The 26,700-nt window shown below is 41.1% G+C and overlaps 1 protein-coding gene across 1 annotated transcript; it reads left to right on the top strand.

The window, feature by feature from the left end:
* lancl2 (LanC lantibiotic synthetase component C-like 2 (bacterial)) lies at nt 1–26,700 on the top strand. The gene is made up of 10 exons (XM_084938749.1): nt 1–448; nt 1,226–1,428; nt 4,496–4,613; nt 5,402–5,609; nt 7,685–7,832; nt 13,265–13,411; nt 15,649–15,831; nt 18,065–18,241; nt 19,249–19,321; nt 20,386–26,700. The coding sequence occupies exons 2-10, from the start codon at nt 1,264–1,266 to the stop codon at nt 20,460–20,462; spliced, it is 1,296 nt and encodes a 431-aa protein (XP_084794875.1). The 5' UTR covers nt 1–448; nt 1,226–1,263; the 3' UTR covers nt 20,463–26,700.

Raw genomic sequence — 26,700 nt, 5'->3', positions numbered from 1 at the left:
ACACCATCTGTCACCATTTACATAGGAGTCAGCTACCGAACTGGGCTGCTGGGTACTGACGGGCACCGGGCGGCTGCTGGAGGGGAAGTCTGAGTCAGTGAGGTGGTTACGCCCGTGGTCTGTGTACAAACCGTCGGGGTGTGCGTGTGTGTGTAGGGGTGGGGGGTGAGTGTTACTGATTTGGCATCGGCAGCAATCCGATGTGCGCTCAGTGAGGAGGATGCTGAGGAAGGAGAGGCAGGGCGAGACACGGTGATGCGGTGACACATGGCTGCCTGCCGGTGCACTTAGACTGCGGCTCACACTTCTTTCCATTCAGCGAAAAATAGGAGAGGCTGGACTCCGGGTTGCCTAGAGACGCTGCTCGGAGGCTGGAGGCTGCCGCAACCGACAAACGAGCTGTGGAAGCCCCGCACACTGCTGATCGGACAGCCTGCTGATCCCTTTGGTAAGCCCAATTCTGGCTCCACCTGGCATTACCTGCAGCATTTTAGCATCGCAGCTGCTGTTGCTAATATAACGACCTGCTGTTTGGGCTACCACAGTAATGCCAGTGTAGCAACAATTGTTCTCCTTTTCCATTCAGACGTCTCATTGCGCAAACTTAAACGTCACACTTGGTTCCAAAGAGGTGTATTACTCATGGCATTATTTATTAATCTCTCAATTTAACAACAGTCAGCCTATCCAAGGTGACATTCATTAAAGTTTTTTTTTACCCTCGGATGTTAAATGCAATACTTCATGTTTGTAAAACTTGATTTTGAACGTGTTCAGTTTGTTTGTGCTCTATTTCTAACTTTCAGCTGAAGTTACATTCAGTATTCTTTTGGTCTGTGCGATGCAAAGCAAAAATATATTTCTGGGGAATAACAGAAACAGCAGTGAAGAATATGCCTTTAAAAGTACTCAAGGAAACCGAGACTGAATGAAAAACGAGGCCTTTTAATGTAAAATGAGTAACCCCAAGCTTTAAACGTCATTTTGTGTGAATCAAAATAACTTTTAAAGGGTAGCTTTGCATGCTTTTTTAATTTCGATTAATAAACGCATGTTGTCCTGTGGCTTCTTTTGTACGTCAATGGCATTAGACAAAACATAAATACACTACTTGATCCTTTTAATGATTACATTCCATTTACATATTATTTCATGTCACTTTAGCGTGGTTTAAAACAATATTTCTGTAAGGCGATTTTTTATTTCCACTATAATGGTTCTACAGCGTACTGAGATATTTGGCCTTGCCGAGCCGCCGTAGAGATGGGAGATAACATGTCCAAGCGACTGAAGCTGATCTCGGCTACAGACGCAGAGATGGAGGAGCGCTCTTTTTCAAACCCATATCCCGACTGGGACCAAGGAGTCCTCACCTCCAACTCTGGAGCGGATGTAGTTTGCAATGACCCCCTTGATTCGGAAGGAAAGGTGAGATGTTTTCCCTCATTTTGGTTTTCACATCTGCTAACAGAAAGTAAAGCTAGCTTGGCCCAGGCTTGTTGTTAATACTACGGGACTGTTACGGTGTGGGAGTACCTGACATTGAAAGGGGTTCGTTTATGTTAGCGCATATAATGTCTTAGCTGTGGTTTGTGTCTGTCATCAGTCTAAATGCAATAATATTACAAAGCTAGTCACTTTTTGTCAAAGTAAGTAAAAAATACAGTTGTTTTTTGTTTGTTTTTTTAGTTTCCGCGTCTGGGTCCTCTGGGTACACATATTACAGTACAGTAATAATCGGTGAAGCTGGTGTTATGGTCTGAACTGACGGTCAGATTTTGGAGGTTTCTTTCACATAAACAAAAACAAAAAATAAATAAATCTGCATTTAAATTCCACATATTTTTCCCCACTGACAGGTATGCTTCACCAAATATAATCGTATCGTAAGTATAGTAGTCAAAGTCTAATTTTAGGTTGTTTTTGAATCCTGCAAGTGAAAGTAACTATTTTTTTCATTGGCTCATATGAAGATGGTTTCACCCAACAAAATAACTCATCTCCAGTGTTTTTAGGAAGGTCATAGAACAGAATATATGGTACATTCAACGTTACGTTGTCTGTTTTTAAGTTATTCAAGTTGTTATCTTTACATCTTTATACATTTTATTAAATTTATACCTAAATATAATTTACCTCTGCACTCGTCCTGTCTTTTAAAAACAAGAAAAACATTAAGAGTTTGGAGTTGGTTACAAAAAGAGAGAGAGAGGAGCTTCGGAAAATACCTGGATTTCAATTTTCTGGTCGTCAATGAATTTTCAAGAAGGCTCGTTTGCTGTTATGTTGAGCTTTTTGTATTTTCACACAAAGCTTGGCTGTTGTAAATGTGTATTGGCATTTTGAAGACTGTATTCACCATTACAGACATATAGTTTACCTGTTATAACACATGTCTCTCTCTGCATTTTGCATCTGTGATGTTCTTGTATTATTTCGCAACCACGTCATGAATTCAGTAAGACTTATTAGATACCCAAAGACTTTATGATTCTGTGAAACAGAATTTAACAACTTCAGAAGATCAAGAATGTAGCAACTTATCAATTTGTTGTGGTAATTGTGAAACTATGTTCAGAATATGTGCATGAACATACTCGCACAGGATTGGGTGAGACGCTGTACACAGCCGTTTGCTGACTGGCAGTGCCTGAAATTAGATAGAAAGCTCAGGAGCTAACACTATAGCACTGTGTATAATTGTTGGCTGTTGAGGTATATCAGCAGCCCCCCTTCTTTTCTTTTATTGTATTGAAAGTTTATTCGCCAAATCAATACAAATCACAACAACAGTCTCCAAGGCGACTGTTGTTGTGAGTTGGCATTATATAAATAAAATTGAATTGAATGGAATATTCACTGCTAACACCAGGTGCCCTCGCTCCTTGTGTTTCCCTACCTTTACTCATGTTGTGGTCCATGATATCATTCAGCTGTCTCCTCAGTAAGTATTTTGACCCACAATAAGACAAAAATTCAAGTCCACCATCGTGGACTGCAGCAGTTGGAATGTGCTTCGTGTTCATTGAATTTCAACAACAGGAAGAAGCTCATCAGGCAGGCTTAAATATGCTCATGTATTTTATTTTATTTTTTTTAATTTAATGGCATTTGCCAAAAAATCTCCAGATATACAAATATTTGCTAAAATGGATCCATTACAGATGTTTGCTAATGAATTGTAAACACTGTTATATTGTGTTGTCAGAGCTGTAGATTTTTAGCATTGTGTCACCGTCATTAAAGGCCTCATTCTCCTCTTTGGCTGTTCTGAAGATTCCATTGTTATGCAGAACAGCACCATTTATTCATGTGTCTGTCACTGTGTTCTTTTCCTTCACCATCGAGCTCCTCGTCAAACTGTTGCAGAGCAGAGAGAACAGACAGCCTTGGTCACAGTTCTCTCTGGTCAGGCTCTGACGCTCAAAGCCTCACCAAATATTGACTTTCAATCTTTTTTGTTGCTCTTAAATGTTTCAGTTCATCAAACAAATTTAAATGTTAGACAAAGATAACACGAATAAACATAAAATATAGTTTCTAAATGAAGGTGTTTGTTATTAAGGGGGGAAAAATCCAAACCTACATGGCCTTTTCAGCACATTCACGCTGTAGGTGATTCTGTGTGAATGGATTCTGTAGAGAATTAGTTCATTTCACATCCACAATCAAATCAGCCTTTAAAGCATGGCCTGACCCATGATGTTAAATTAGTAAAAAAATTGGGCCTTGTGGAAAACAACCTAATTAACATTTGCTTAAATGATTCCTAATGATAAGAAGATTGGACCATGAACTTATATCTGAGCATTTATTAGATTTGCCGCTGCTGGTATTACACTGGTATTAGCAGATCACATATAGACATTGAGCTTGCTCAACCTATGTGGATGAAAACATTAGATATTGTTCTAATCCTGACTTGGGAAACTGAATTGGATGTTTGTGATCGATTCGACTTGGTGTCAACAGCAGAGAAAGGAGAAAATGGCACGACTGTGAGCATATTCAAAATAAAAAGTTACTCATCTGAAATGAAACTAAGCTGAACAACATACTGTTTTTTTTCACTTCTCATTTTATTTATTTTACCAAGACATTCAAATTCAGTAAATGTATGATCTTGGTACATTTATTTGTTCCATTTTCTTTTACAGCGTCAGGAAAGCAATGTTTATGTCCAGCCTAATGTTTCTTTACTTAAAAAAACTGTCCCAGTCTCTGCGATTCGTATCAAATCAGTACTCAGCAAAAGCCAATACCCATACATTTATGTCCTTGACTCAAGACAGCCTAACTCATTCATTGCTGTGTATAAACAAGCTTAAATATGATTCTGTCTCCCAGTGCATGTTACTTTATCTTCCTGCTGCTCCCTCCCTCCTCTGTTGTTCCATCTGTGCTACCACAGAATCAGCATTTAGCTTTATAGCTGATGGATAGTGCAGCTCTTGAGTCTGACAACTTGGAGTTTATAAATGTATTCTCTCTTCAGGTTAGCACATCCTTTCAGAAAAAGGTCCAGAGTAAGATCAAAGATCTCCTCCAGCAGATGGAGGAAGGCCTAAAGACAGCTGACCCCCATGACTTCTCCACCTACACCGGCTGGACAGGTCTGTCCCTGACTACTCTAAAAATGTGAAGAGAGCACAGTTCTGTTATCCATCCACCCAACAATATTCTCTATTTTATACGCTTAGGTCCATAAGTATTTGGACAACGACAAACACTAATGTTCTCTCTGTACACAATTAATAGATATTAAATTAAACAGTTAACACTGAACTGAAATGCAGACCTTGAACTTTGATTTAGGGATTTAACAAAAGTATTGCAATAAAGGATGTGCAGATATTTTTTTGTACATAGTCCCCCATTTACAGAGAAAAGTTTAGAGGTTTAGTCTAAAGCTAAAATTAATAATGACCCAAAATGTTTCAAAAGCAACCCAAGAGTTTATTAAGGCAAATAAAAAAAAATTCAGTAATTACCAGATGTAAATCATTGACCTTATCTATGATTTACATGATTTACAGTAGAGAGAGCGTTTTAGTTAATGAAGATAAAACTGGAGCCAGAGAGAGGATGTGCTGCAGTGTTTGGTGGCACGTTTGGTGATTTCTAGACTTCGGGCAGTCACTGGCTGCAAAAAAAAAAAAAAATCATCCAAGCGTTAAGAACAGGGCTTACATTTGTCCTGTAACTGAAAATTAGGGACTACGTACAAAAATGTCTGTGGTTAGTGGAATACATCTGAATTAAAACTCAAAGTTGGTACTCAGTCACATCTAGACTGTGGATTTAAAATCCACAGTGGTGGTGTGCAGCCACAAAAATACCAAAAATTCTGTCATTGTCCAAATACTTATGGACCTAACTGTGTCTTTTCTTTTCACTACAGGCATTGCATTGCTGTACCTTCAACTGCACCGGGTCTCAAATGAGGCCTCCTACCTGCATAGAGCCCTAGACTATGTAAAGAGGACCATGAGGATCCTGAATGGGCGCAAAGTGACATTTCTATGTGGTGACGCAGGGCCTCTGGCAGTGGGTGCGGTGGTCCACCACAAACTGAATAACACGACTGACAGCAAAGAGTGTCTGTCCAGGTTAGAGGGATTGCTTGAGATGCTCGATCTTTATCTGAAAGAGTAGCAGAGTAAATGGAGCCTCTGGTGAAATCGTACTGCTACTGTGCACTTTATAAACCCCATATATACAATGAAGATTTAGTCAGTGACATAAGTGTAATTTGGCATCCATACAGACAGGATAGCTTTCCCAGCCCCATGTAGGCTTTGATGGTAGGCTATCTCCGGTTTTGCTTTGGAGTTTGTTTGTTTTTGGGTCACCCCACTGGGCGGGCAGTGTGAACAAGCAAGTTTGTGAAGGCAATGACTTCAGAACGAAGCAATATAGAAGCAATGGAAGCTGCCAGTATTTTTTTTTAATTGACAGCACATTCCCTGAAAGGCCCGTGTGGTAGAAAGGACCTGAAGCACACAGTGTTATGGATACCTGACTGACTTTATTTACGATTTGTTTCTTGCTCATGCAGCTTTCCAGCTGCCTCATTCCATGCAGCACAGCTCTCCCATCAGGTCCCAGTATCCTACTGAAGTAGGGCAGGCATGGTCAGGTGATGGAGAACAGCTTTGTGGGCCAGCCTCCCCTGACACAACAACCTGAACCTACTTCTTTACTCCTGCCACCCCATTGCCCGACTTAGGCCAGCGCCATCCAGCTTAGCCTTTGAAGAGGGAGTCGACCCTCCTCAGGCACTCCTTCTCCACCGTGCTGTACTTGGCCTCCTGTTCCGTTTCCTGGTGATGTATACAACTGGGCGGTCGGGCCCTTCTTTACCTACTGGGACAAAACTACCCCCAGCCCTCTGTTTGAAGCTGAATAAAAGGGAGACACACGTTAGGAGTGTGAAGCAGGGGTTCGTTTATCTGTACGACCACCCCCTGGCACTGCTATAGCCACTGGACCAGTTCTGGGGCTTCCTTTCGGGTGAGATCAATCAAGGAAATGATCAGGTCCACAAAGCCAGGCACAAACCGATGGTAGTAACCAGCCAGCCCCAAGAACTGTCTCACCAGGATACGATGGCTATTTTTTGAGGCGGAAATGTTGGAATTTGGCACCTCCAGCCCCAACTCATCTCCTTTGTTCACCAGGCTCACCATTGTAGCAGTTTCAGCCTCTCTCCATGCTTGGAGGAGTTTGAGGTGATATATCTGTGGGGCTCCTCCCCTGTCTGATTGTACCACCTCATAGTCAGCGTCCCCCATTCACCACGAAGGAGGGAGTAATACAAGCACTTTATCTGCTGGTGGAAATTGAGTCTAGCCCTTCTGTTGTACAAGTGGTGCGACTGTTGTTGTGATTTGGCGCTGTAATAAATTTGAATTGACTTGAATTAAGGGATGCGTCAGGCATGGGATTTTTGCGTATGCCCGTATGCACACACGACAGTTGATACTCCGCTAGTGTCACTGCTGCCTCCAATCTTGTGGGCCGGTGGCGACGCATCCACTCTGCCATTCTGGCTGGGAGCCCCTTCACAAGCTGCTTAAGCACCAGCCGCCTCCACCAGGCGCTCCTTCCCCTCCTCAGGGCTGGGCCACAGCCACCTGGACACCGTGTCACTGCCTGGCATAGGCGAATGGCTAGTCATCAGACTCCATCCGATCCCCTATGAAGCTGTGATGGTGGTCCTCCAAGGCGAGCTTCATCCGATCTACAATTATATGCCGGACATCCACAAAATGGCCCCGTGCCGTCGCAGGCAAGCTGAGAGCCGCCAGCTGAGCCTCCCCCCACGGTCTTGGTCATGGCATGAAAAACCTCCAAGAAGGCACTTAGGATATTTCATCTTTGATCGTATGCTCACATTGGAGAGCTATGTGGAAATTGTAATCCTGAGGTAAAATCTGATAACATGGATACTTGAAGACCACCAAGATAAAATAATGAGTGTGTCAGTAAGAATAATACGGGGTTTTTAAAATTCCTCAACCAGTGTATTAATCCACATTTGCTGGTGCTGTGAGGAGCTGCAGTATTTGTGGTCAGGATAGTGAATGAATATTATCCCCCATGGCTCAGGTGGAAAACAAATCTGTGCTTGATCCGTACCCCAGCCTCATGCTTGTCAGTGATTGTTGTGTTTCTCCATCAGGCTTCTTCAGCTTCAGCGGTCTGTGCTGAGCCCAGACTCTGATATACCAGATGAGCTGCTGTATGGTCGTGCTGGATACCTTTATGCTTTGCTGTACGTTAACAAAGAGATCGGCACTGACGCTGTGGATGAGGACACCATTACAAAGGTGAGACTTGCACATGTCATATGTGCTTTTTCAGATTAGGGATGCACCAATCAAACCTTCTCCACTTTAAATCACAGATAGATAGAAAGATAGTAGCCATTATTTTTAATAATGATAAAGACATGTCTAACAATGTTATGTCACGTTGTTTGTTAACATTCTCCATGTTTTGCGAGGGTATTCTGCTCGTGTATGGTGTTGTAAGCAATACTGTACTGAAGTGTTCAGCCCTGAATTGGCTCATTGTCACCAATATCTGATCCAGCTTTTTGAGGGAGGATAGGATTCATATTAATGCTCCAGATACCTGATCTATGCAAATCAGGATAAATTCCTTATTTGTCCTTAAACTTCATTTTGAGACAGAAATCTTCATAATGCTGCATTTTGTTTACCGCACTTTTAAATTATGTTTTTGGGTTGTTGTGTTTTTTTTAATTGTTAGTGTGATAAACGTAGTCACCATGCTGTCACTTAGGTCGCACACAACCCTTTAGTTACTGGCCTGTTGAATTTTTGGAGCCACAAGTAACCATAGTTAGACTGAAAGGTGAAGTACTGAGTTATCAGTTTGACCAGTGATGTACCAACACCTGTAGAATTAAATGATTCCCAACAGAGGGTTTAATACCAGAACAAAAATGGTCAACTCAATTACTTAAACTCCTTTAATAAAAGTTGCTTTAAAACACTGACACCGTAGCAGATCATTCAAATCGTAGTGTGACAAGACTGATACTGAAGTGTTAGGATAGTTGCAGAGTAGCCTAGTATTGTTGCAGTTACATTAAGTTAGTATAAGTATTTAATGACAGCCATGCCACCTTTTACTCTATGCAACAAAGGTGATGTCTCAAACAAAATGGTGAGGTGCAGTTCAGGATAAGGTAAAAATAATAATACTTGGAAGTTGTTCCTGACTTTGACCTTCTTATTAGAAAAGACTTCTTGGAGAGGGTTGGCAGTGGACGGTACCAGAGCACAGAGGACATGGGACCCAAAAACACAACATGCAAACTCAAACACACTGTGACTAATAATCTCTCATATTTTTTGGTTATTTATTTAGGAACACACAGTCACTGCAGGACCAGCTGTCACCATTTGGTATAGCGCCAGACTGAAATACATATACTGTGCCCGATTTCTCACTCACTTTCTCACAAATACACACACAAAGTGAGGAAAGGGGTTGAGAGAGTGGGCAGTAGCGGACACACACAAGCTATCGTTGTTTTCAGAATCGGTAGATAAAAGTACTTTCATGGCCAAATAAGGAATAAAAATCGGATGCCCCAAAGCACCCAGTTTCCTGCAGTGCTGCACTGCTGTTCATCTCATTGTCAGCTGTGCTCGTATACCTGTCACCACACAACAACACTCAGCACTCTGGAGGCTTTACCAAACAGTGGCTCTCCTCCAGGACCCGCTTTATAGATGCTTTTATTTCTTTTTCTCGTGCTCAGATCTTTGCTCTCTGTTTTCAATCTTGTTCTGCTGCATTGTTGTCTCTGTGTATCAGTTATTAGAGAGATCTCTGTGGTTTGCTAGTTATGCGTTTTTTCCCCTTACTGATTCCCTGAGTAAATGTGTGTGTGTGTGTGTGTGTGAGCATGTATTCATATCTTTGTGGGGACCAAAATTCAAAGTTTACTATACTTGTGTGGACCAGCAGCCCTTATGGGGACCAAAATCCTGGTCCCCACAAGTTTGAAGGCAATTTTGAGACTCAAAATGTGTTTTTAGTGACAGGGTTACATTTGGGTTATGGTAAGGGTTAGGCATTCATTTTTCTGGGTAAGCAGCTAGGGAAAGCATTATGTCAATTAGATGTCCCCACAAGATATGAATACCAGACAGTGTGCATGTGTTTGTGTTTCAAATGCCAGCCTGTCAGGGTTTTCTGTTCTTTATAGTGCGATGTTAAAATAATTTAAATTACAAGATGGGTTGAGAACCCTGTTAGAGTAGCAGTTGTAAATTATTAAGCTAAACCAGTCAGTCGTAAGGTCAACTCCATAATAGGAAGGATTCTGCCACAGGGAAATGGACAGCTGCAGGCATGACACACATGAGTGGTATAGATCTTCATGGAGCTTCATAGATCTGTGTAATGTATAACACATTCCCTGTGTAATGAACAGGGAATGTAAATCTGTCCTGCCATGATGGAGGCAGTGCTGCTGCTGCTGCAGAACTGTTTTTCTTCACTCTGTCTTGCTTGGGGACATGATATACTGCTGACTCAGAACCCCGAGTCCCTTCAGTTCCACATATAGGCTACTGTGTATTACTGCATATATCTAAGCAGAATGTCCAGAAAACATGACTATAGAAAAACACAGTAACTTGTCAAATGTCCTCAGCACAATTTTGGGATGTGATTATTACCATGAGGAGAAATCGTCATCTCTAAGCAGCTTAGACCATTTGTGTTGGTGCAGCTTGGTGCAGGCATTTGAATATTACGATGGTTATGATAAAGCTGCAATTTTGAACTGTGAAATTTGAGTACAAGCTCCAGGTTCCTTCCCCATGCTTTTTTGCTGTTTTTGTCCTATCAAGCAGAAGTGTAGCTAACTTGGGATCCATCTTCAGTTCTAAATATGGAAGAGCTTCTCTGAAAAACACATCATCTGGATGGGATCCACTACAGAGGATGTTGTGTCCATGTTTTCAAAAAGAACTTCAGATTTGGGTTTGTCTGACCACAGAACACTCGTCTACTTTGTCTCAGTCCATTTTAAATGAGCTTTGGCCCCGAGGAGGTGGCTATGTTTCTGTGTTTCATACACAATGGAGTGATCTCCATGACAGGATCATGCTTGTTTTTAAGGCAGACCACCTGAAGTTCCAGAGATCACAAGCAACCAGTACTGATTTCAGCCTCCTCTGCAGAAATGTTGATGTTTTGATGATATTATGCACCGTAGCTACTGACATATTCAGTCTTCACAGTTTTATGTTGAGGAACATAAACAAAAAGTCCCAGTTGTCTCAGTTTAAACATTTGATATGGTTTCTATGTTTGGTAGTGAATTAAACAAGGCTTTATGAGCTTTGCAAATCATAGCATGCTGTTTTAAATTGTAACTCTTCCTCTACGCTTCTGTCTCACCCTGCCAGGGTGTCCAGACGTAAAAAAAAGAGCCAGTATACCTAAAGGTGGAAGATTAACACATAGGTGCTCATGTTAGTGTAAATGTGTCTTCTCTTCTTTAAAGAAAGTAAACAGAAACATATCTGAGGCTGATCGAGCAGCCACGTGTCATCCTAATCACCTGCTCGATCAATCAGTGGAAGACAAACTTCTGCTCCTTCCACATGCCAACGCCTCAGTTTAATCCAGGTTGTTTGGCTTTGGAGAAACTGTTCCAGCTTATAACTGTTCCTAAACGGAAGCGCATAAAGAAATCCCTCATATAACACCCTGCTGCACATAAACCTTAGTAGCTGGTGTGCAGCAGTCTCATTGAATTTAAATCCCTCAACCTCTTAATCTAAGCCAGATTTATTGTTATGGATAATTCTTTAGCTCTAGAGGTTTGTGTCATATTAGTGAGCTGATAAATGATGTTGTCTTTCTGTTCAGAAGGAAGTATTTGCAGACAAGACGCAAGATGCAACACCCACAGTCATAATGTCAGGCATGCAATGTTGTTGTCATAGACACACTGAGAGCGGTGGCCAGAATTAGTTATACAAGCATAGTTAGATGAAATATTCCAGGGTTTCTGATTGTGTAGTGTAACTGACACCACTAACGTGAGGCACAAACGCACGTTTTCAAAAAAGTGATCCTAATATTCTAAAATAAGAAGCTAACAAAGGCTTGTTGTGTTCTACGATTTTCTATTTTCAGACTGTGATTTTTATTCTTTTATTCTCTCCTTTCTCTTGGGAAAGTTGTGATTCTGCACAGTTGCACTCTGACAAGAAATAGAAGTAAAAAGCTTCCTGTTATCGGAATCATTTAGCCATCCATTGCCCATCCTCATCTGTGCCCTGTTGGCTGATGTGTGTGTCGTTTTGTATGTCTGTCTGCTTTTTGCTTGTCCTATTTAAAGTATTATTTTGTGTTATGTTTTATTGTGATGAAAGATTGTCCTATATGCATCAAATGATTTTAAATGGATCCGTACTTTATTGTGAAGGAGGCTAATCGTCTAATAAAAGGGAATTTTGTTAAGTGACGTGAGATGGTTGTAAATTGGCACAGTGTAAATTAGACCACATTTATCTAGATTTTTATCATATAGGAGGCTCTGTGCTCAAAGCATTTAAAATCGAGAGAATTTAGTCATGTTTGTTTCCTACGTTTGATTAGAAATGAAGATGAGAGGTTTGACTGACGTTTAACCTGCCTACAATCTCACTTTGATTAAATCCAATGTATTGTGCCCGAAGGTTGGGAGACATGTAAAAATTTTCCAACTGACGACAGGTGATATATCTGCGCAGGTGACCTTTTGATGGGCGGAGCAATGTGATCATCCACGGACTGATTTGCGGGTTTAGAATTTATACAGTTTTTTTGGAGGGAATATTTGAGCTTCTTGTCTTGTTTGTTTCATTATTAATATAGCTATTTTTTGTGGATTAATCATTTATTTATTTGAGATGTGCCAAATCGCACAAAAAACAACATTACGTCAGAGTTTTAATGTTTTGTTTTGGGGGTTTTTAATGTTCGCTGGAAGAGAAAGTTTGATTTTTAACTTACTTTTTGTTCAATTATGTATTTGTTGTTTTGTCGAGTGTTTAAGACAGATAAACACTGGAACAGCCTGTAAACACGGTGGGAAAAAGAAGCCAGTTTCTGTGTTTCCCTCCCCACCATTATTTTATTTATTTATTTTTTTTATTTAAATAAAATGCTTTAGTTTTTTCCTGAATGTAGGCTGCTGCCTTTCTTTCTTTCTGTTATGAGTTTGAGAAAACAAATCGCTGCATTTGGGCGCACTGTGAGGAGGGTGTCATTAAAACAGCTCTATTATTTTTCCATTGACCACTTCTTTTGGCTTCAACCAACATTATTAGCAAACTTACCCAGGGGCAAATAAATCAATCACTCTTGTAAAAACGATCGGTAAAAGGCTCAGCCTATCGTTCATAGTCGATACATTCATCCAATCGCCTACTGTGCCCTCTCTCTGCCGTCGTTCTATCCATGAGGCTGTCAGACAAATAATAAAGAAAAAGTATAGTTTGCAACAGTAGAAATGGTGTCTACCAGGTCATGTCATTCTTATAGTTTTATAATGAAACTGTAGGTTTCTCACTTTGTCATTTTGAACTGAATGTTAACACTCCACTCTCTCAGCTCTGTAGTAAAAATGTTATATCAGTTTCTGCCAAACTGTGTGTTTGGATTCAAATGTGAGCTCAAAGGTTCCTTTATTTTTCCGACTCTTTCTCTCTCCAAACGTCAGGTGGTCACAGCCATTGTGGAATCTGGTAAGAACATGTCAGCAGAGCAGAAGAAGACTGATCGCTGTCCACTCCTCTATGAGTGGCACAAGAAGCAGTACATCGGCGCTGCCCACGGCCTGGCCGGCATCTATTACATGCTGATGCAGGTAGGAGAAAACAGAACGCGGTCTGTTTAAAGTCAGTGGGTTTTTAAAAACGAAAATTAATCCAGAGATTATTTTATTCCTCTATATAAATAAGTTCGAAAGTTCGATGTGTGTATCTGTCAGAAACACTCAAAGGTTCTGATCTTCTGGTTGATGATACACAATAAATTGTGTCATTTTGCTACATCAGAGAAATAAAAGTATTTCTTATATATATTCATGTTTTATTCCAAATAGACTGACTTTCATTCTAGAGTAACATTTAATATCACTTGTATATAAGATCACACATTTATATACTGTACCCACAAACACACACACATAAATGCACAAAGTGACATCCATATAAGGGAATCCAGGTAATGTGCTTGCAGTGTCAGCGTTGTTGAATCTGTATTTTTGCTGACAGCTCTCGCCTGCAGCCCGTGCTGCAAGCCACCTGCCACCTTCTTTGTGAGCACTGCAATCTAATTATTGAGGAAAAAACAATGAAGAGAGGCCAGAGACTGGATCCAGATTTCTCTGTACTCATTTTTTATGTATATGTTTACTGAAAAAAATATATAATAAAAGCACCAAGTATGAATTTTACTTTACCTGAAAGAATGAAGGATTATTAGCTGGAGGATTTTGCTGTTATATCAGAATGGGCTGAAATCTGTTATTGATTATAGATTTGGGCAGATAGACTCTTTATCAGTATTCGGTATTTGGAAGAAGAACTGTTTGATTAGTGGTGTTGGCAATCAGTAAGTCATTGATTTAAGGTGTTTGCTTAATGTCTGTTGTTTCTTACTGTTCTGGGCTTAAAGCCAGTAGAGGAGCTGAGACTTTCTGCAGGCAGACATCCTGTAAGTGTTGTTGGCGGCTAAGATAAAGCAGTTTTGTGTGAAATCCTGCCGAAGCATGGCCTACAAAGAACGACCAAAGTGTTCCCACTGTGCATTCAAATGCTACTGGGTATTGTTATCAGCTAGAAATGTATTTTAGATATATACATATATGCACGCATGTCAAATTCATGGTCGCAGAAGGACTCGAGCTTATCCCAGCTGTCACATGCATACAGTATATTACTGTGTGCATGTGACCTTCTCTGTACTCTGATAAAGGTCATCATTTATCAATTTTCAAGCAATGTAATTCTGAAAATAGTCACAACAAATACATTACTTAACAGGGCAGCCACACTGCTCAGTTCAGATGTGTCTTGAGATTGTATTGTGTGTGTGTGTATGGGCTATAAATGCTTACTTAAACCTTGACTTATTAGGCTTATTAGACTTATTAGACTTATTAGACGTTGGCAGTCAGAAGTTTAAAGTAACCAAATGAAACATGTTTGACCAGAAGACAAGAATTCATACTCTAATTACGATAAAAGTTGACACTAATGTCAGTACAATAAAAGGTCAAAGATACAGATAGGGTCTGGTGCTGGCCAGGGATTGGCACACACAGACAAAAAGTCGTACGCACCCTGACGGCCGCACACTAACATGTCCTTGTAGTGAAGGTATAAACTGTTCCAGCTAGTTATATAAATCTATTGGACGTGCTGTTGTTTGAAAATGCATTGCTGTACACTCACCTTTACCTAAAATTGTTTACCTTACAATGTAATTGTTTGTACCTGTGGGGTGCCAGTTTAGCTCAGGGGGTGAGCAGGCGACCATGTGCCGTTTGGCAGGGGAGCAGCGCTTTGCCCCCCCCTCTCCCTCTTCCAGTTTTTCTGTCACTCTTTGCTTTCACTGTCAGATAAAGGCAAAACATTTCATATGGCTAAAATAAATCAGAAAAAACTGTAAGTAGCAAAATCTGACTGAGTAAGAATACAAAAAGATGGGTGGCAACACAGCAGATCGCCATGGCAACAAAGATGAAGATGATTCCATTATTCATCTTGTGATTTATAACAATAGCAAAAGCCTAATTTAAAGTAGCTCACTGAAATCTGTCCACAGACTTTTGTGTTTTCTCTCCTGTTCACTGATGTTCTCATTAACACATGAGAATCCATCTTTCTCTCTATGAATAATTCATGACTGTAGCAATCAAAGTATGTGTTGAGTCCATTTAGATCTTATAAACATCTGCTCTGAGTTGAACCTGTGTTTCACCAGCTTTTCTGCTGCCATTAGGAAAGGTGATAGTCACCTCCTTTTGGGCCATTTAAAGAAAATTCTGTAAATGTAGAGCTGAACAGTACAATTGAAATTAAACACTGTCCCTTTTAGTCTGGAGCAAAAGTCCATCCAGACATCCTGTCAGAGTTGGTTCGCCCCAGCATCGACTACGTCCGCCACAAGAGGTTTCGTTCAGGAAACTTCCCTTCATCCCTGAGCAACGAGAGCGACCGGCTGGTCCACTGGTGCCACGGAGCGCCCGGTGTTATCCATGTGCTTATCATGGCCCATAAGGTGAGAGTTCTGCGGTCAGCAGCCACCCTCTCTGTCTAACACGCACAAACAACACTGTCACCTTGTGGCACAGCTCTACACTGCATGAACAGTTTATTGTGTTAAACATGTTTGTGAAGCATGTATTATTTGACACGTCAAAGAAAAATCATGTTGTTGATGGGAAGTTATTTCGCCTGGCGTCTAACACTTTGGCTAATTTAGTTTTTTTCTTGGTCCATTAAGAAGCTACATCACAGCCAATATGCTGCCATTCTGGCATTTTGCTCTTACTAATGAGACACTGCTTTTTATTTTTTGCTGTTGTTTTGGCACAGTGAGCAAAGCACTGCACTTAACAATGTTCCGCTATTAACAGAACACAACAACTGTGCCGTTTTTGTCACGCGTTTAAACATTTAAACTGCCACATGTTTTGTTAGTGGGAGATTTCAGGTCGGCTGTTGAAACTATGCTGCATGCACACGTTGTGCTCCCACTGATGGAGTTGTGTTTTTACAATAATGGACGGCAAGCTGAATGATTTCAGAAAATATGATCCTGTTCATGAGGCAGAATAATGGTGATGTATTATCACAGAGGGATGCTCCATTATTAGGGCTTAAAGTTCTCTTTCACTGTGCTGGATTTCCATAAATGTGATGTTTGGACTAATTTCGCAATTATTTGACAACAGTAGGCATACTATGTCATATTCATAGTCTCAACCAAGACCTATTACAGTATTTTATGGCTCTGACAGTGTTGCTTGAATGCAAAGAAGCAGCCATACATCAAAATGATCCAGAAAACACTGCTTTGTTCTGCAGTCTGATGACTGAAAAAAATGGATGTCACATCCTTTAGACTAAAGAAGAGAGGTACATCCGACATGCATCACTGCCTCTCTGATGGAGGGCTGCGTTAGCGCCTATGGAACCGGCACGTTGGCAAGCCACTGTCAGCGGCTTTTAAAGGAACAGGTGCTCCCATACAGAAAACATCGTGTTCGTGGAAAGCCTTCCATGTTCGATGATATCAACTGATATCATCAAATCCATACAGACATTAAGTTGTTTTCAGACAGTCAGGGGTCACTGCTTCCTAAAATAGCTGGTATTTTCCAGCTTGTTATCACCCCTAGTGGAGTGTTGGTGAGCACCCCTGCAGGTTACAATGGAAGAATACATCATGAGTTAATTTTAGCAGCATCAGAGTTCACCACAGAGACATGAGCTCGTATAAAATCAACATGGCTGAAGTTACTTTAACGATGTAGCTAAGGATTCGTCTGCATGCCATATATAGTCGGGTTGTAGGAGTGGATCTAGTTGGTAGCTGTAATAGGTGACTTGTGCCTTGCTGTGTGAGAGGAATTCTCGGGATAAGTAGGAAAGGCGAGGGTACATGGTTCTGCTTTCAAAGGAAAAGGAGAATTCTGAAACAGAACGTGAGCTGCTGGTGTGTTCGAAATGAGAGCGCAGCAGCAGTTTATAAGATTGGCTGGTTCCGTGTATTCAGGTGGAAACAGAAGGAACTGTCACTGGGATGAGTTTTAAAAAAGTGCAGGTTGTTAATAGTGGATTGTTTCTTTTCCTGCTCCTTTCCTGTAGCTGATGTTTCTGTGTTACAGCTAAAAGCTAATAATAATAATAGAGAGAGGTGGGGCCGGATACAATTTCTTCTACATTACATGGCAGCTCTGTAGAATGCAGCTTTTCAAAGCACTCCCTGCTTGACGCCATCACAGACCTCACACAGCTGTGGGAGACTGGCTTATATAATCACATCCAATCAGGCACACTGTCAGGTCTGCACTGTACTCGTACTGTGTCCTGTCAGCTTCATACCTGTCTGATAGGCCGTCTGTCACCTCAGTTATGAGTTCAAGTCGCTTCGCTTTAGATTAGATTTATTTCTTTGAAATGAGATCTGGATGTGTGGTTACATTTAGTTTTCATGTAGGCAGAGTCTTTATCTCTTCTGCTAGGACCATACAGCGTCAGGTTTGTAGATATTATATGGGCTGTCTGATACAGGGGTTACATTTACTGCTGGTTGCCTTGAGTTGACGATGCTTTCAGATTATGAAGTGTTTTCATATACAGAATGCAGTTTGGTTTTTTTTTTAAATTGCTACGATATTTAACAAAAAATGTCAAAATGCTGACTGCATCTGTTATGAGTTGGCAGTAGCTGTTGAAAGGCTGACAAGGTTTGACTATCCTGTCGGCTTCATCCTGTGTCTTGCCAGATTTTTAAAGAAGAAAAGTACCTGAAGGAGGCTGTAGACTGCGGCGAGGTGATATGGCAGCGGGGCCTGCTCAGAAAAGGCTACGGTATTTGCCATGGAACCGCTGGCAACGGATACGCCTTCCTGTCTCTCTACAAACTCACCAAGGAGAAGAAATACCTGCACCGCGCCTGCAAGGTAAGACCGAGGATAAACAAAAAAGGATTCTCAACAGTAGACTAAATATGCACAAGCAAGAAGTGGCTCTAAAGATGCCGTGGTTAAAACTGTTGTGGATTCGTGCGTGATATGATTTTTTCTGAATAATTTAAGCTGCCCTGTTTAACAGACATAATGTTGGTCATGGCATTAAATGTATGTTTGTATTGGACACCAGAGCACTGTGAAGCCTGTTGAGAGGAGACCTGTAATGTACAGTCTTCTTACTCGTGTTTCTAATCATATGACACAGCAGCTTTTCAATGTGTGTAGTTGTGGTAAACATATACGCTTTGAAACACCAGTAACTGCAAATGTAAAAAAGTACACTGTCAGACAGCATGGTGGTATAATAGACTGTTAACAGCTGATGTGTGGCTAAGAGACGAGCTGCGTCTCCTTTCTGGAGGTTTTGGTTTCTTAAAAATAAGAGGGAACTGGGTGGCCTCAAGCTGACATGTTTTGCCTTAAAAGGAAATTTTGTGCCACTATCTTTGAAAAAACAAGTCCAAATTGAGTTTTTTTATTCCTGGTTTCTTATATTAAGGCTCCCTATATATCATGATGTACTGGGGAACTACAAGAGTCTTTAACAATGCCATGGAAATGTTACCATACAGATTTTTGGTCATACTGCACTGCTTTTGTCTCATGTGAGCTTTTTCTAAAAGAGATCCAGCATGGGATTTATCATGTAGTCTTTCCACTCCTTACCTAGCTTGGTTAGCTCAGTGCATCTGTCATTACTATAGCAACCAGACTGTAAACATGTTTGTTTGCACTGTAAAAGTTGGGCTTTTTGACATGTTTTTAAAGTGACTTGTTGACAACCAGTGACCTTAATGAGCCAATTTTATTACATGATTCATCTGTGCCCCTGACATTTGGCAGAAGGTTGAACACTGAAGACTTATAAAAGCAAATCTATTTTGTTGTTTTTAAGAAAGAATGATGTTCACGTGTGCTCTGTTTTTATATTCTAACAGTTTGCTGAGTGGTGTTTGGACTACGGGACACATGGGTGTCGTATCCCAGACAGACCATACTCCCTTTTTGAAGGTACCTAATTCGTATTGATTTATTCGTCTGCATCTTCTTCTGTCTGTGTAGCAGCTACTCAGCTGTAATGGGTGAAATTTTCCTTACATTTCCACACATGTGTAATGTTACATCAGGAATCATGGAATATGACTTTATTTCAACCATTCACCCCTGTAGCACAGTGTGGAAGTGGTTAGCACTATGGCCTCATATCAATAAAGTTCCTGTGTGGAGATGTGGTGTTTCTTCTTTCACAGGTGCTATAGATTCATCCCACAGTCCAAAGACAGTAGTTTTATTTGTGAATCTAAACTGCCCATTGATGAGAGGTAGATGAAGTGCTTAAAGTAGATAAAATAAAAATCAAATACATATAAAATAAATAATATAAAGTATATAAAATAAACTGATTTATGAATTATGCTTAAATGTGACTTGTAATCTGAAGTGCTTTGCGTAGTCAGTAAGACTAGAAAAGAATAAATGCAGTATATGAATAAACTTTCCTCAGTAGATAAACCTTTGTGTTCATCTAATAAACATTTTCTGTTGCTTGGAGGTCTGTAATTTAGTAGATGTCTGACACGTAGCCACATGCAATTGGTTGGTTATTTGGTTGTGAAACGGTTATGATCAGATCACAGCATCCACTCTAGATACCAGATGATGTACAGTATATGATGTTTCTCATTAAACTCTGTCCCATCGTGTGTTGCATGGTAAGCTTATTTCTACGAGCCTCTGGTCGATCAGAAGTTACTGTGATCTATTGCAGCGTGTTAGCACAGCTGCATAAAAGGTTTTAATCTGTTGGCTGTCTGTGGAGCTTTCAGAGGTCTGAAGGCAGAAGAGCGCTCTTTTGCTCTCCAACCAAAAATAGGTATAGAGGACACGGCTTTTTCAGTAACTTCAGCAGATTGCTTTTCACCTTTCACTTAAGCTCAGCATTGTTCAGACATTTAGAAAAGTAGTCTTTTCACTGACTTTTTGCTTTGTGTAGGTCACACACATAGCAAAAAAACCAGCAAAAATGGCATACGGTGAAATGTGTATCCAGCAGTAATGACTGTTTCTCCACTTAGGTATGGCAGGAGCCATCCACTACATATCAGAGATGGAAAACCCCGAAGCTTCGTGTTTCCCTGCCTTTGAACTTTGACCTGACAGCCCCTGACTTTGGATTACGAAGGGGAGGCTTAATATTTTCAAGTTAACTTTCCTTTAAAGGTACGCTGCTCAAAAAAAAAATGAGGGGAACGTTTAAATCACACATTGGATCTTGATAAATGAAATACTCACACTGAAAATCTTTAGTGACATAAATTTTGTAATTATCTTGAGAACAAAATGATCTACTAACAGTGAGAACCAATATCATCAACCCTTTAAGGGTTTGAATTTAGAAACCACACCAAAAATCCAAGTTAAAAATAGAAATCACTGGCTCATCTGACCTGCATCATAGTGTGGCTCAGCAGTATGTGTGGTCCCCATGAGCCTACATGCGCTCTTAGCTGATGTCTTTAAATCTTGTTCTGGACTTGGATCAACGCACCAGTAAACTTCTGGACAGTGTGTGGCACTATTTGGTGGGTTTTGATGGACCAGTGCATAATTTTCCTGAGAATCTTCATATCTGAGAAGCACGGGGGCCTATAACTGGCGTCAGTGCCTTCATCATCCAGGAACTGCTTTCATTCTCGCCAGCGGAGGACAGACATTGCTGTGCTCTCATCATAGGGCACTAGTGTGAGACCTCCCAGTTTCGGTGGTATCTGAGAAAAATCAGTCATGAGGATTAAGAGGAGAGCATTGGTCTGTGGCTACAACCTGCAAAACCATTCCCATTTGGGAGTTGTCTTCTTGTTGCTTTTCCATTGTTGCCACATTCATTGGCACCAAAACAGGTGAAATTAGTTGACCATGGTTTATGCTTCCAAGAATCCTTGAAGCTTAATTGACTGTTTTATTCTGAGATCATAAAGTGTTCCCCTAATTTTTTTGAGCAGTGTATTTTGATAAAACTTTCAGCCTTGGTCATGCGTAAGTAGTGACCAATATTAGACATTCAAACTGGAAATAAGTGCAACTGATTAATTATTTGTTGGATTAAAGACATGGTTAGCTTTTCTGTGATTAAAAATGTACAGGGAATGTTTTTGGACAAAACTACACATTCATTTATGGAGGTGTAGTAAAAATAAAAGAAGCAGTAGATCGATGGAGCGCGACCATCGTATTGCCTCTTTTTCTCTTGCTGAAGATAGACACTGGATCTGATGTTGGAACGCTGTCAGAACTCGCCTATAATGTGATGAGAAAAAGACATGGACCTCATGGCTCCCCATCAACACATTATTGCCAGCTGGGCTTGGTCACAGGAGCACATTCTAAGCACTCAGCCTTTAATATTGTAGCACTTAGGCCAAGAGAGCAAGTGTGGGTGTGTGTGTGTGTGTGAAGATGTGTATCTCTGTCAAATGAACTAAAGCTGTTGTGGCATGCTCACTGTTATTGGCTTTTGGTGCCTCATTGTGTGTCAGTGTGGTAGTTATTCTTCCTGTATTTAGGTGTGCTGTTTCAGTTCTTCATGTGTTGATCGCATCGTAGGCAACATGTTTCTTTGCCCTCTTTTATTTTATTAACAAGTATAAAGTAGCTCAGTGCTCTCAAGCTGACCGTCAGCTGTAAAGTCCGTCTGCAGTTTTTCTGTTATAAAAATACATGTTCCAATTATTGCAGTGATTCACAGTTTTAGTGTCAACTTTGCAATAGATGTCATAACATGTATATTTCGGCAATACTGGGCTAATTTCGATCTTTTTAAAGGCTGAATAATTGCCTAGCATACATCTCAAAGAGGGAAAAAACATGAGCCAAGTGCAAAACTGAATCAATTTGGTTTTAGTGAACTAACAACAGGGTCAAACTTGTATGTACTGGCTCGAAAATGTTCAAACATCTGCTTGGATTATTCAGCCCAGTGCTAATGAAAGTGTCAAAACCTCTTCAATTCCTCTTAGTGACTGGCTGTCTGTGGTTTCTTCTTTCTGTCTGGTTTTGTTTGACACCACTGAACAGCTCAGTAGACTGTGTTCAGGAAAAAGTGTATTTCGGATCTGATTTATACAAGTCGGGTATATTTATTAAAGAACTATAGATTCAAAAATCAGCTCAAACAATTGGACAAGTTTGGAGCACTACATCACTACATTTTTCTTTTTTTCTTTTTTTTGCATTTTGAACCAATTGCAGATGAAAATTACTTCTTCATTTATACAAGAAAAAATGATTTGCAGTTCCTGGTCACATTTCTTTTAGCACTGGTTTCATTTTGGTAATGGATCTGTTGGAAGAAGCATGACTATAAGGTTCAAATGGTTGAAAGTTGAACAACATATAATTCAGTCCATCTTCTTCTGCTCATCCGGGGTTGTGCTAAAGCAGAGAAGCCCAGACCTCCCTCTCTCCGGCCACCTCCTCCAGCTTGTTGGGGGAACACCAAGGCGCTCTCAGGCCAGCTGAGAGATATAATCTCTCCAGCGTGTCCTGGGTCTGCCCTGGGGCCTCCTCCCGGTGGGACATGCCCGGAACAACTCGACCAGGAGGCGCCCAGGAAGCATCCTTGTCAGATGCCCGAATCACCTCAACTGGCTCCTTTTGATGTGGAGGTGCAGCGGCTCTACTCTGAATCCCTCCCAAATGGCTGTACTTCTCAATCTATCTCTAAGGGAGAGGTCAGTTACCCTTCAGAGAAACCTCGTTTCCGCCACTTGTATCCGCGATCTCGTTCTTTTGGTCACTACCCACAGCTCCTGACCATAGGTGAAGGTAGGGACGTAGATCAACCGGTAAATCGAGGGCTTAACTTTTACACTCAACTCTCTCTTCACCACGACGGACCGGTGCGCCGTCTGCATCACTGCAACCGCAGCTCCAATCCGTCTGTCGATCTCCCGCTCCCTTCCCGTCACTCGTGAACAAGACCCACGAGATAGTTAAACTCCTCCACTTGGGACAGGAACTCATCCCTGACCTGGAGTGGGCACTCCACCCTTTTCCGGCTGAGGACACATGGCCTCAGATTTGGAGGTGCTGATTCTCATTCCCACTGCTTCACAGCTGCGAACCGTTCAAGTGCTAGCTGGAGGCCATCACCCGATGAAGCCAACAGAGCCACATAATCTGCGAAAAGCAGAAATGAGATTCTGAGACCACCCAAGTGAAAGCCTTTCGCCACTTGGCTACTCCTAGAAATTCTGTCCATAAAAATTATGAACAGAATCGTTGACAAAAGGCAGCCCTGGCAGAGTCCATCACCCACCAGAACCAAGTCTGAATTATTGCTCGCTATGCAGACCAAGCAGCAGTTGTATAAGGATCAAATGGCCCGTAGGAGTGGGCCAGACTCCCCATACTCCCAAAGCACCTCCCACAGGACACTCTGAGTGACACGGTTGAGTGCCTTCTCCAGGTCATCAAAACACATGTAGACTGGTTGGGCAAACTCCCATGAACCCTCAAGTGTCCTCTAGAGGGCAAAGAGCTGGTCCAGTGAACCACTACTTTATTGTGGTGGAGGGGTGTGTCCCAGGGATCCTAGGGGCTATGTTGTCGGGGGGCTTTTGCTCCCTGGTAGGGTCTCGCATAGCATATTGGTCCTGGGTGAGGGACCAGACAAAGAGCGATTCAGAAGACCCCTATAAGTATACAATCAAGGGAACAGTTCACCCTGCCCGGGATAGGGTTGGTGTTGATGTGTCTATGGCGTTATTTTTGTGCCACTATTCTGAGCGCACGTAAAAAAAAAAATATTGTAGGTGCAAGTGTTGCACTTTGAGGAGAAATTTATTTTGAGCGAAGAAAAGCTAAATTTGAGTGAACAAAATTCATTGCTGCGTGCAAAAAATGTATTTCAGTGTTTGCTATTATCCACACACACACACACAATAGCAGCCCCTCGCGCTTGCTGTTGCTTGCGCTCTCAATAGTTCTGCCCGTGCGCGCTCAACTCTTTCTCTACGCTGGTTTTGTGGCACAATCTGATTGGCTGTTCTGGTCTCCATTTCGGAATCCATTTCGTCCAAAACTCAAACGAGGCAGTGGCGGAGGAACACAGAGTGGTGGAGTTTGAAATATTACTCTTTCTGGGTCACAAAATAAACTTTTAAGATATTTTCATGCCAGAATGGTGCTGTGTAAACTTCAAATATCTGCTCGATTCATCAAAAAAAAATCGGCCGACTACACCACCAGGTATTACAACTCCGCCACTCTGTGTTCCTCCGCCACTGCCTCGTTTGAGTTTTGGACGAAATAGATTCTGGGATATTTCATTTTGTCATTTCGAGCTGATTAGAGACCAGAACAGCCAATCAGATTTTTTTGCATCCAAGTCTGTGATTGGCTGGTTTTGTGGCACAAATATAACGGTGTAGAGAAAGAGTTGAGCGCGCACGGGCAGAAATGTTGAGAGCGCGAGCAACAGCAAGCGCAAATGCAAAAACTGAGCGAGAGGGGCTGCTATTGTGTGTGTGTGTGTGGATAATAGCACTATTGTGTGTGTGTGTGTGGATAATAGCAAACACTGAAATACAGTTTTTGCACGCAGCAATGAATTTTGTTCACTCAAATTTAGCTTTTCTTCACTCAAAGTAAATTTCTCCTCAAAATGCAACACTTGCACCTGCAATATTTTTCTTTAACGTGCGCTCAGAATGGTGGCACAAAAAAACGCCATAGTTACTGGGGCCCCACCCTGGAGCCAGGCCTGGGGAGGGTGCCTGAGGGTGAGCGTCTAGTGGCCAGGCACAGCCTGAAAAAGGGACATGAGCCCATCCTCCTGTTGGCCCCCAAACAAGGCGCTGTAGGGGTCGGGTGCAAAGTGTGTTGGGCAATTCGAGAAGTTTATTTATATTGCACCAATTTACAGGAACAGTTTCCTCAAGGTTTAAGGCATGAGACTTCTTCTGAAAGTCTCATGCCTTAAACCCTCTAGTAAACAATCTACAGTGCATCCGGGAAGTATTTACTTTGTCCACATTTTGTGATTTGATAGCCTTATTCCAAAATTAATTCAGTTCATTTTTTACCTCAGGTTTACACGCAATAACCCATATTGACAAATGAAAAAAGTTTGCTTGAAATTCTTGCAAATGTATTTAAAATAAAAAACTAAAATTTAACATAACTTTTAACAGCCTTTGCCATGACACTGAGAACTGAGCTCAGGTACATCCTGTTTCCTCTGATCATCTCTCAGATGGTATGGTATGTCATGTTACAGAATAAGGCTGTAACATGACAAAATGTGGAACAAGTGAAGTGCCGTGAACACTTTCCCGATGCACTGTAGGTGCTGCAGTTCTGAAGTACAAAGAGAGAGAGAAGGGTGTGGTTTGCTCTGAGGTGTTCCTATGGGACAACAAGAACAAAGACTGCAGGGGAAATAAGTCGTCATTCAAGCAACAAAGTTGTTAAGTACCAGTAAAGTGTGATGATCAGTGGTCTGATTGAGGAATGTCAGGAACCCAGGCTGAGGTGGTTTATATTTGTACGTTTTATAAAAACATCAGAATTATGAAATTGAAACACGAATACCCGCACAATCACTAAATATCCAAGAAGTTGAATATATGGGTCCGTAGTGATTCCCAGTGTATTAAAAATCTTTCCACATTATAACTTGATCTACATTATGTCACAAAAGTAGAAAACAAATCGTTGCACATCAAGTGTTGAGATCAGACTGAGGCCTGCATCTCCCAGCCCAGAAATCAGTGAATATGTGTACTTAAAAATTAACATTGGAAATTAATATTTTTTTAAATATATCTGGATAAAAGTGATGTAGATCTCTAACTTTGTCTCTAAAGTCCTTAACGAGCTCAGGTTTTTTGTTTTACTCACCGTTCTTTAAGTCACGGGCTGTGTGGTACCAACATGGAGTTACACTGATACCTTTACACTTCATCCAGTGATCCCGACAGCACATGAATGCACATAAAATGCCTCATTTTTTGCAGAGATCTGTAAATGAATGTCATTGCATGAAAATCTGACTTGTAACAATGTTTGTGTTGATGTGTCAGTGTGTGTCTGCACTCACTGGCTCCTATGTCTAGGCTCATTATGTGTGTGCTGAAGACTGGACATTGAAAGAGACAAAGTTTTAGACACGTGTTTGTGATTTATTTGCCCTCGTTCTAATTAGTGTTCATATGAGTGTCTGTGTTTATTTTTCCTCATTAAACTCCTGGACTTCAGTGACTTAGCAGCAAGTAAAATGTCTTAAATGTTTTTAATCTGCTTAAAGTTATTGCTTACAAAGTGACAGCATTGTCTGTGATTTTGTTTAAAATAAAGCTGAATAGAGCTTGTGTACCTCCTTTTTAAAA

This window comes from Perissodus microlepis, chromosome 9 (genome assembly GCF_051167445.1).
Source record: "Perissodus microlepis isolate ML-2025 ecotype Zambia chromosome 9, ASM5116744v1, whole genome shotgun sequence".
In the NCBI taxonomy this organism is placed as follows: Eukaryota; Metazoa; Chordata; class Actinopteri; order Cichliformes; family Cichlidae; genus Perissodus; species Perissodus microlepis.
The sequence above is the reverse complement of the archived record's forward strand: the minus strand, read 5'-3'. Positions and strand labels throughout refer to the sequence as shown.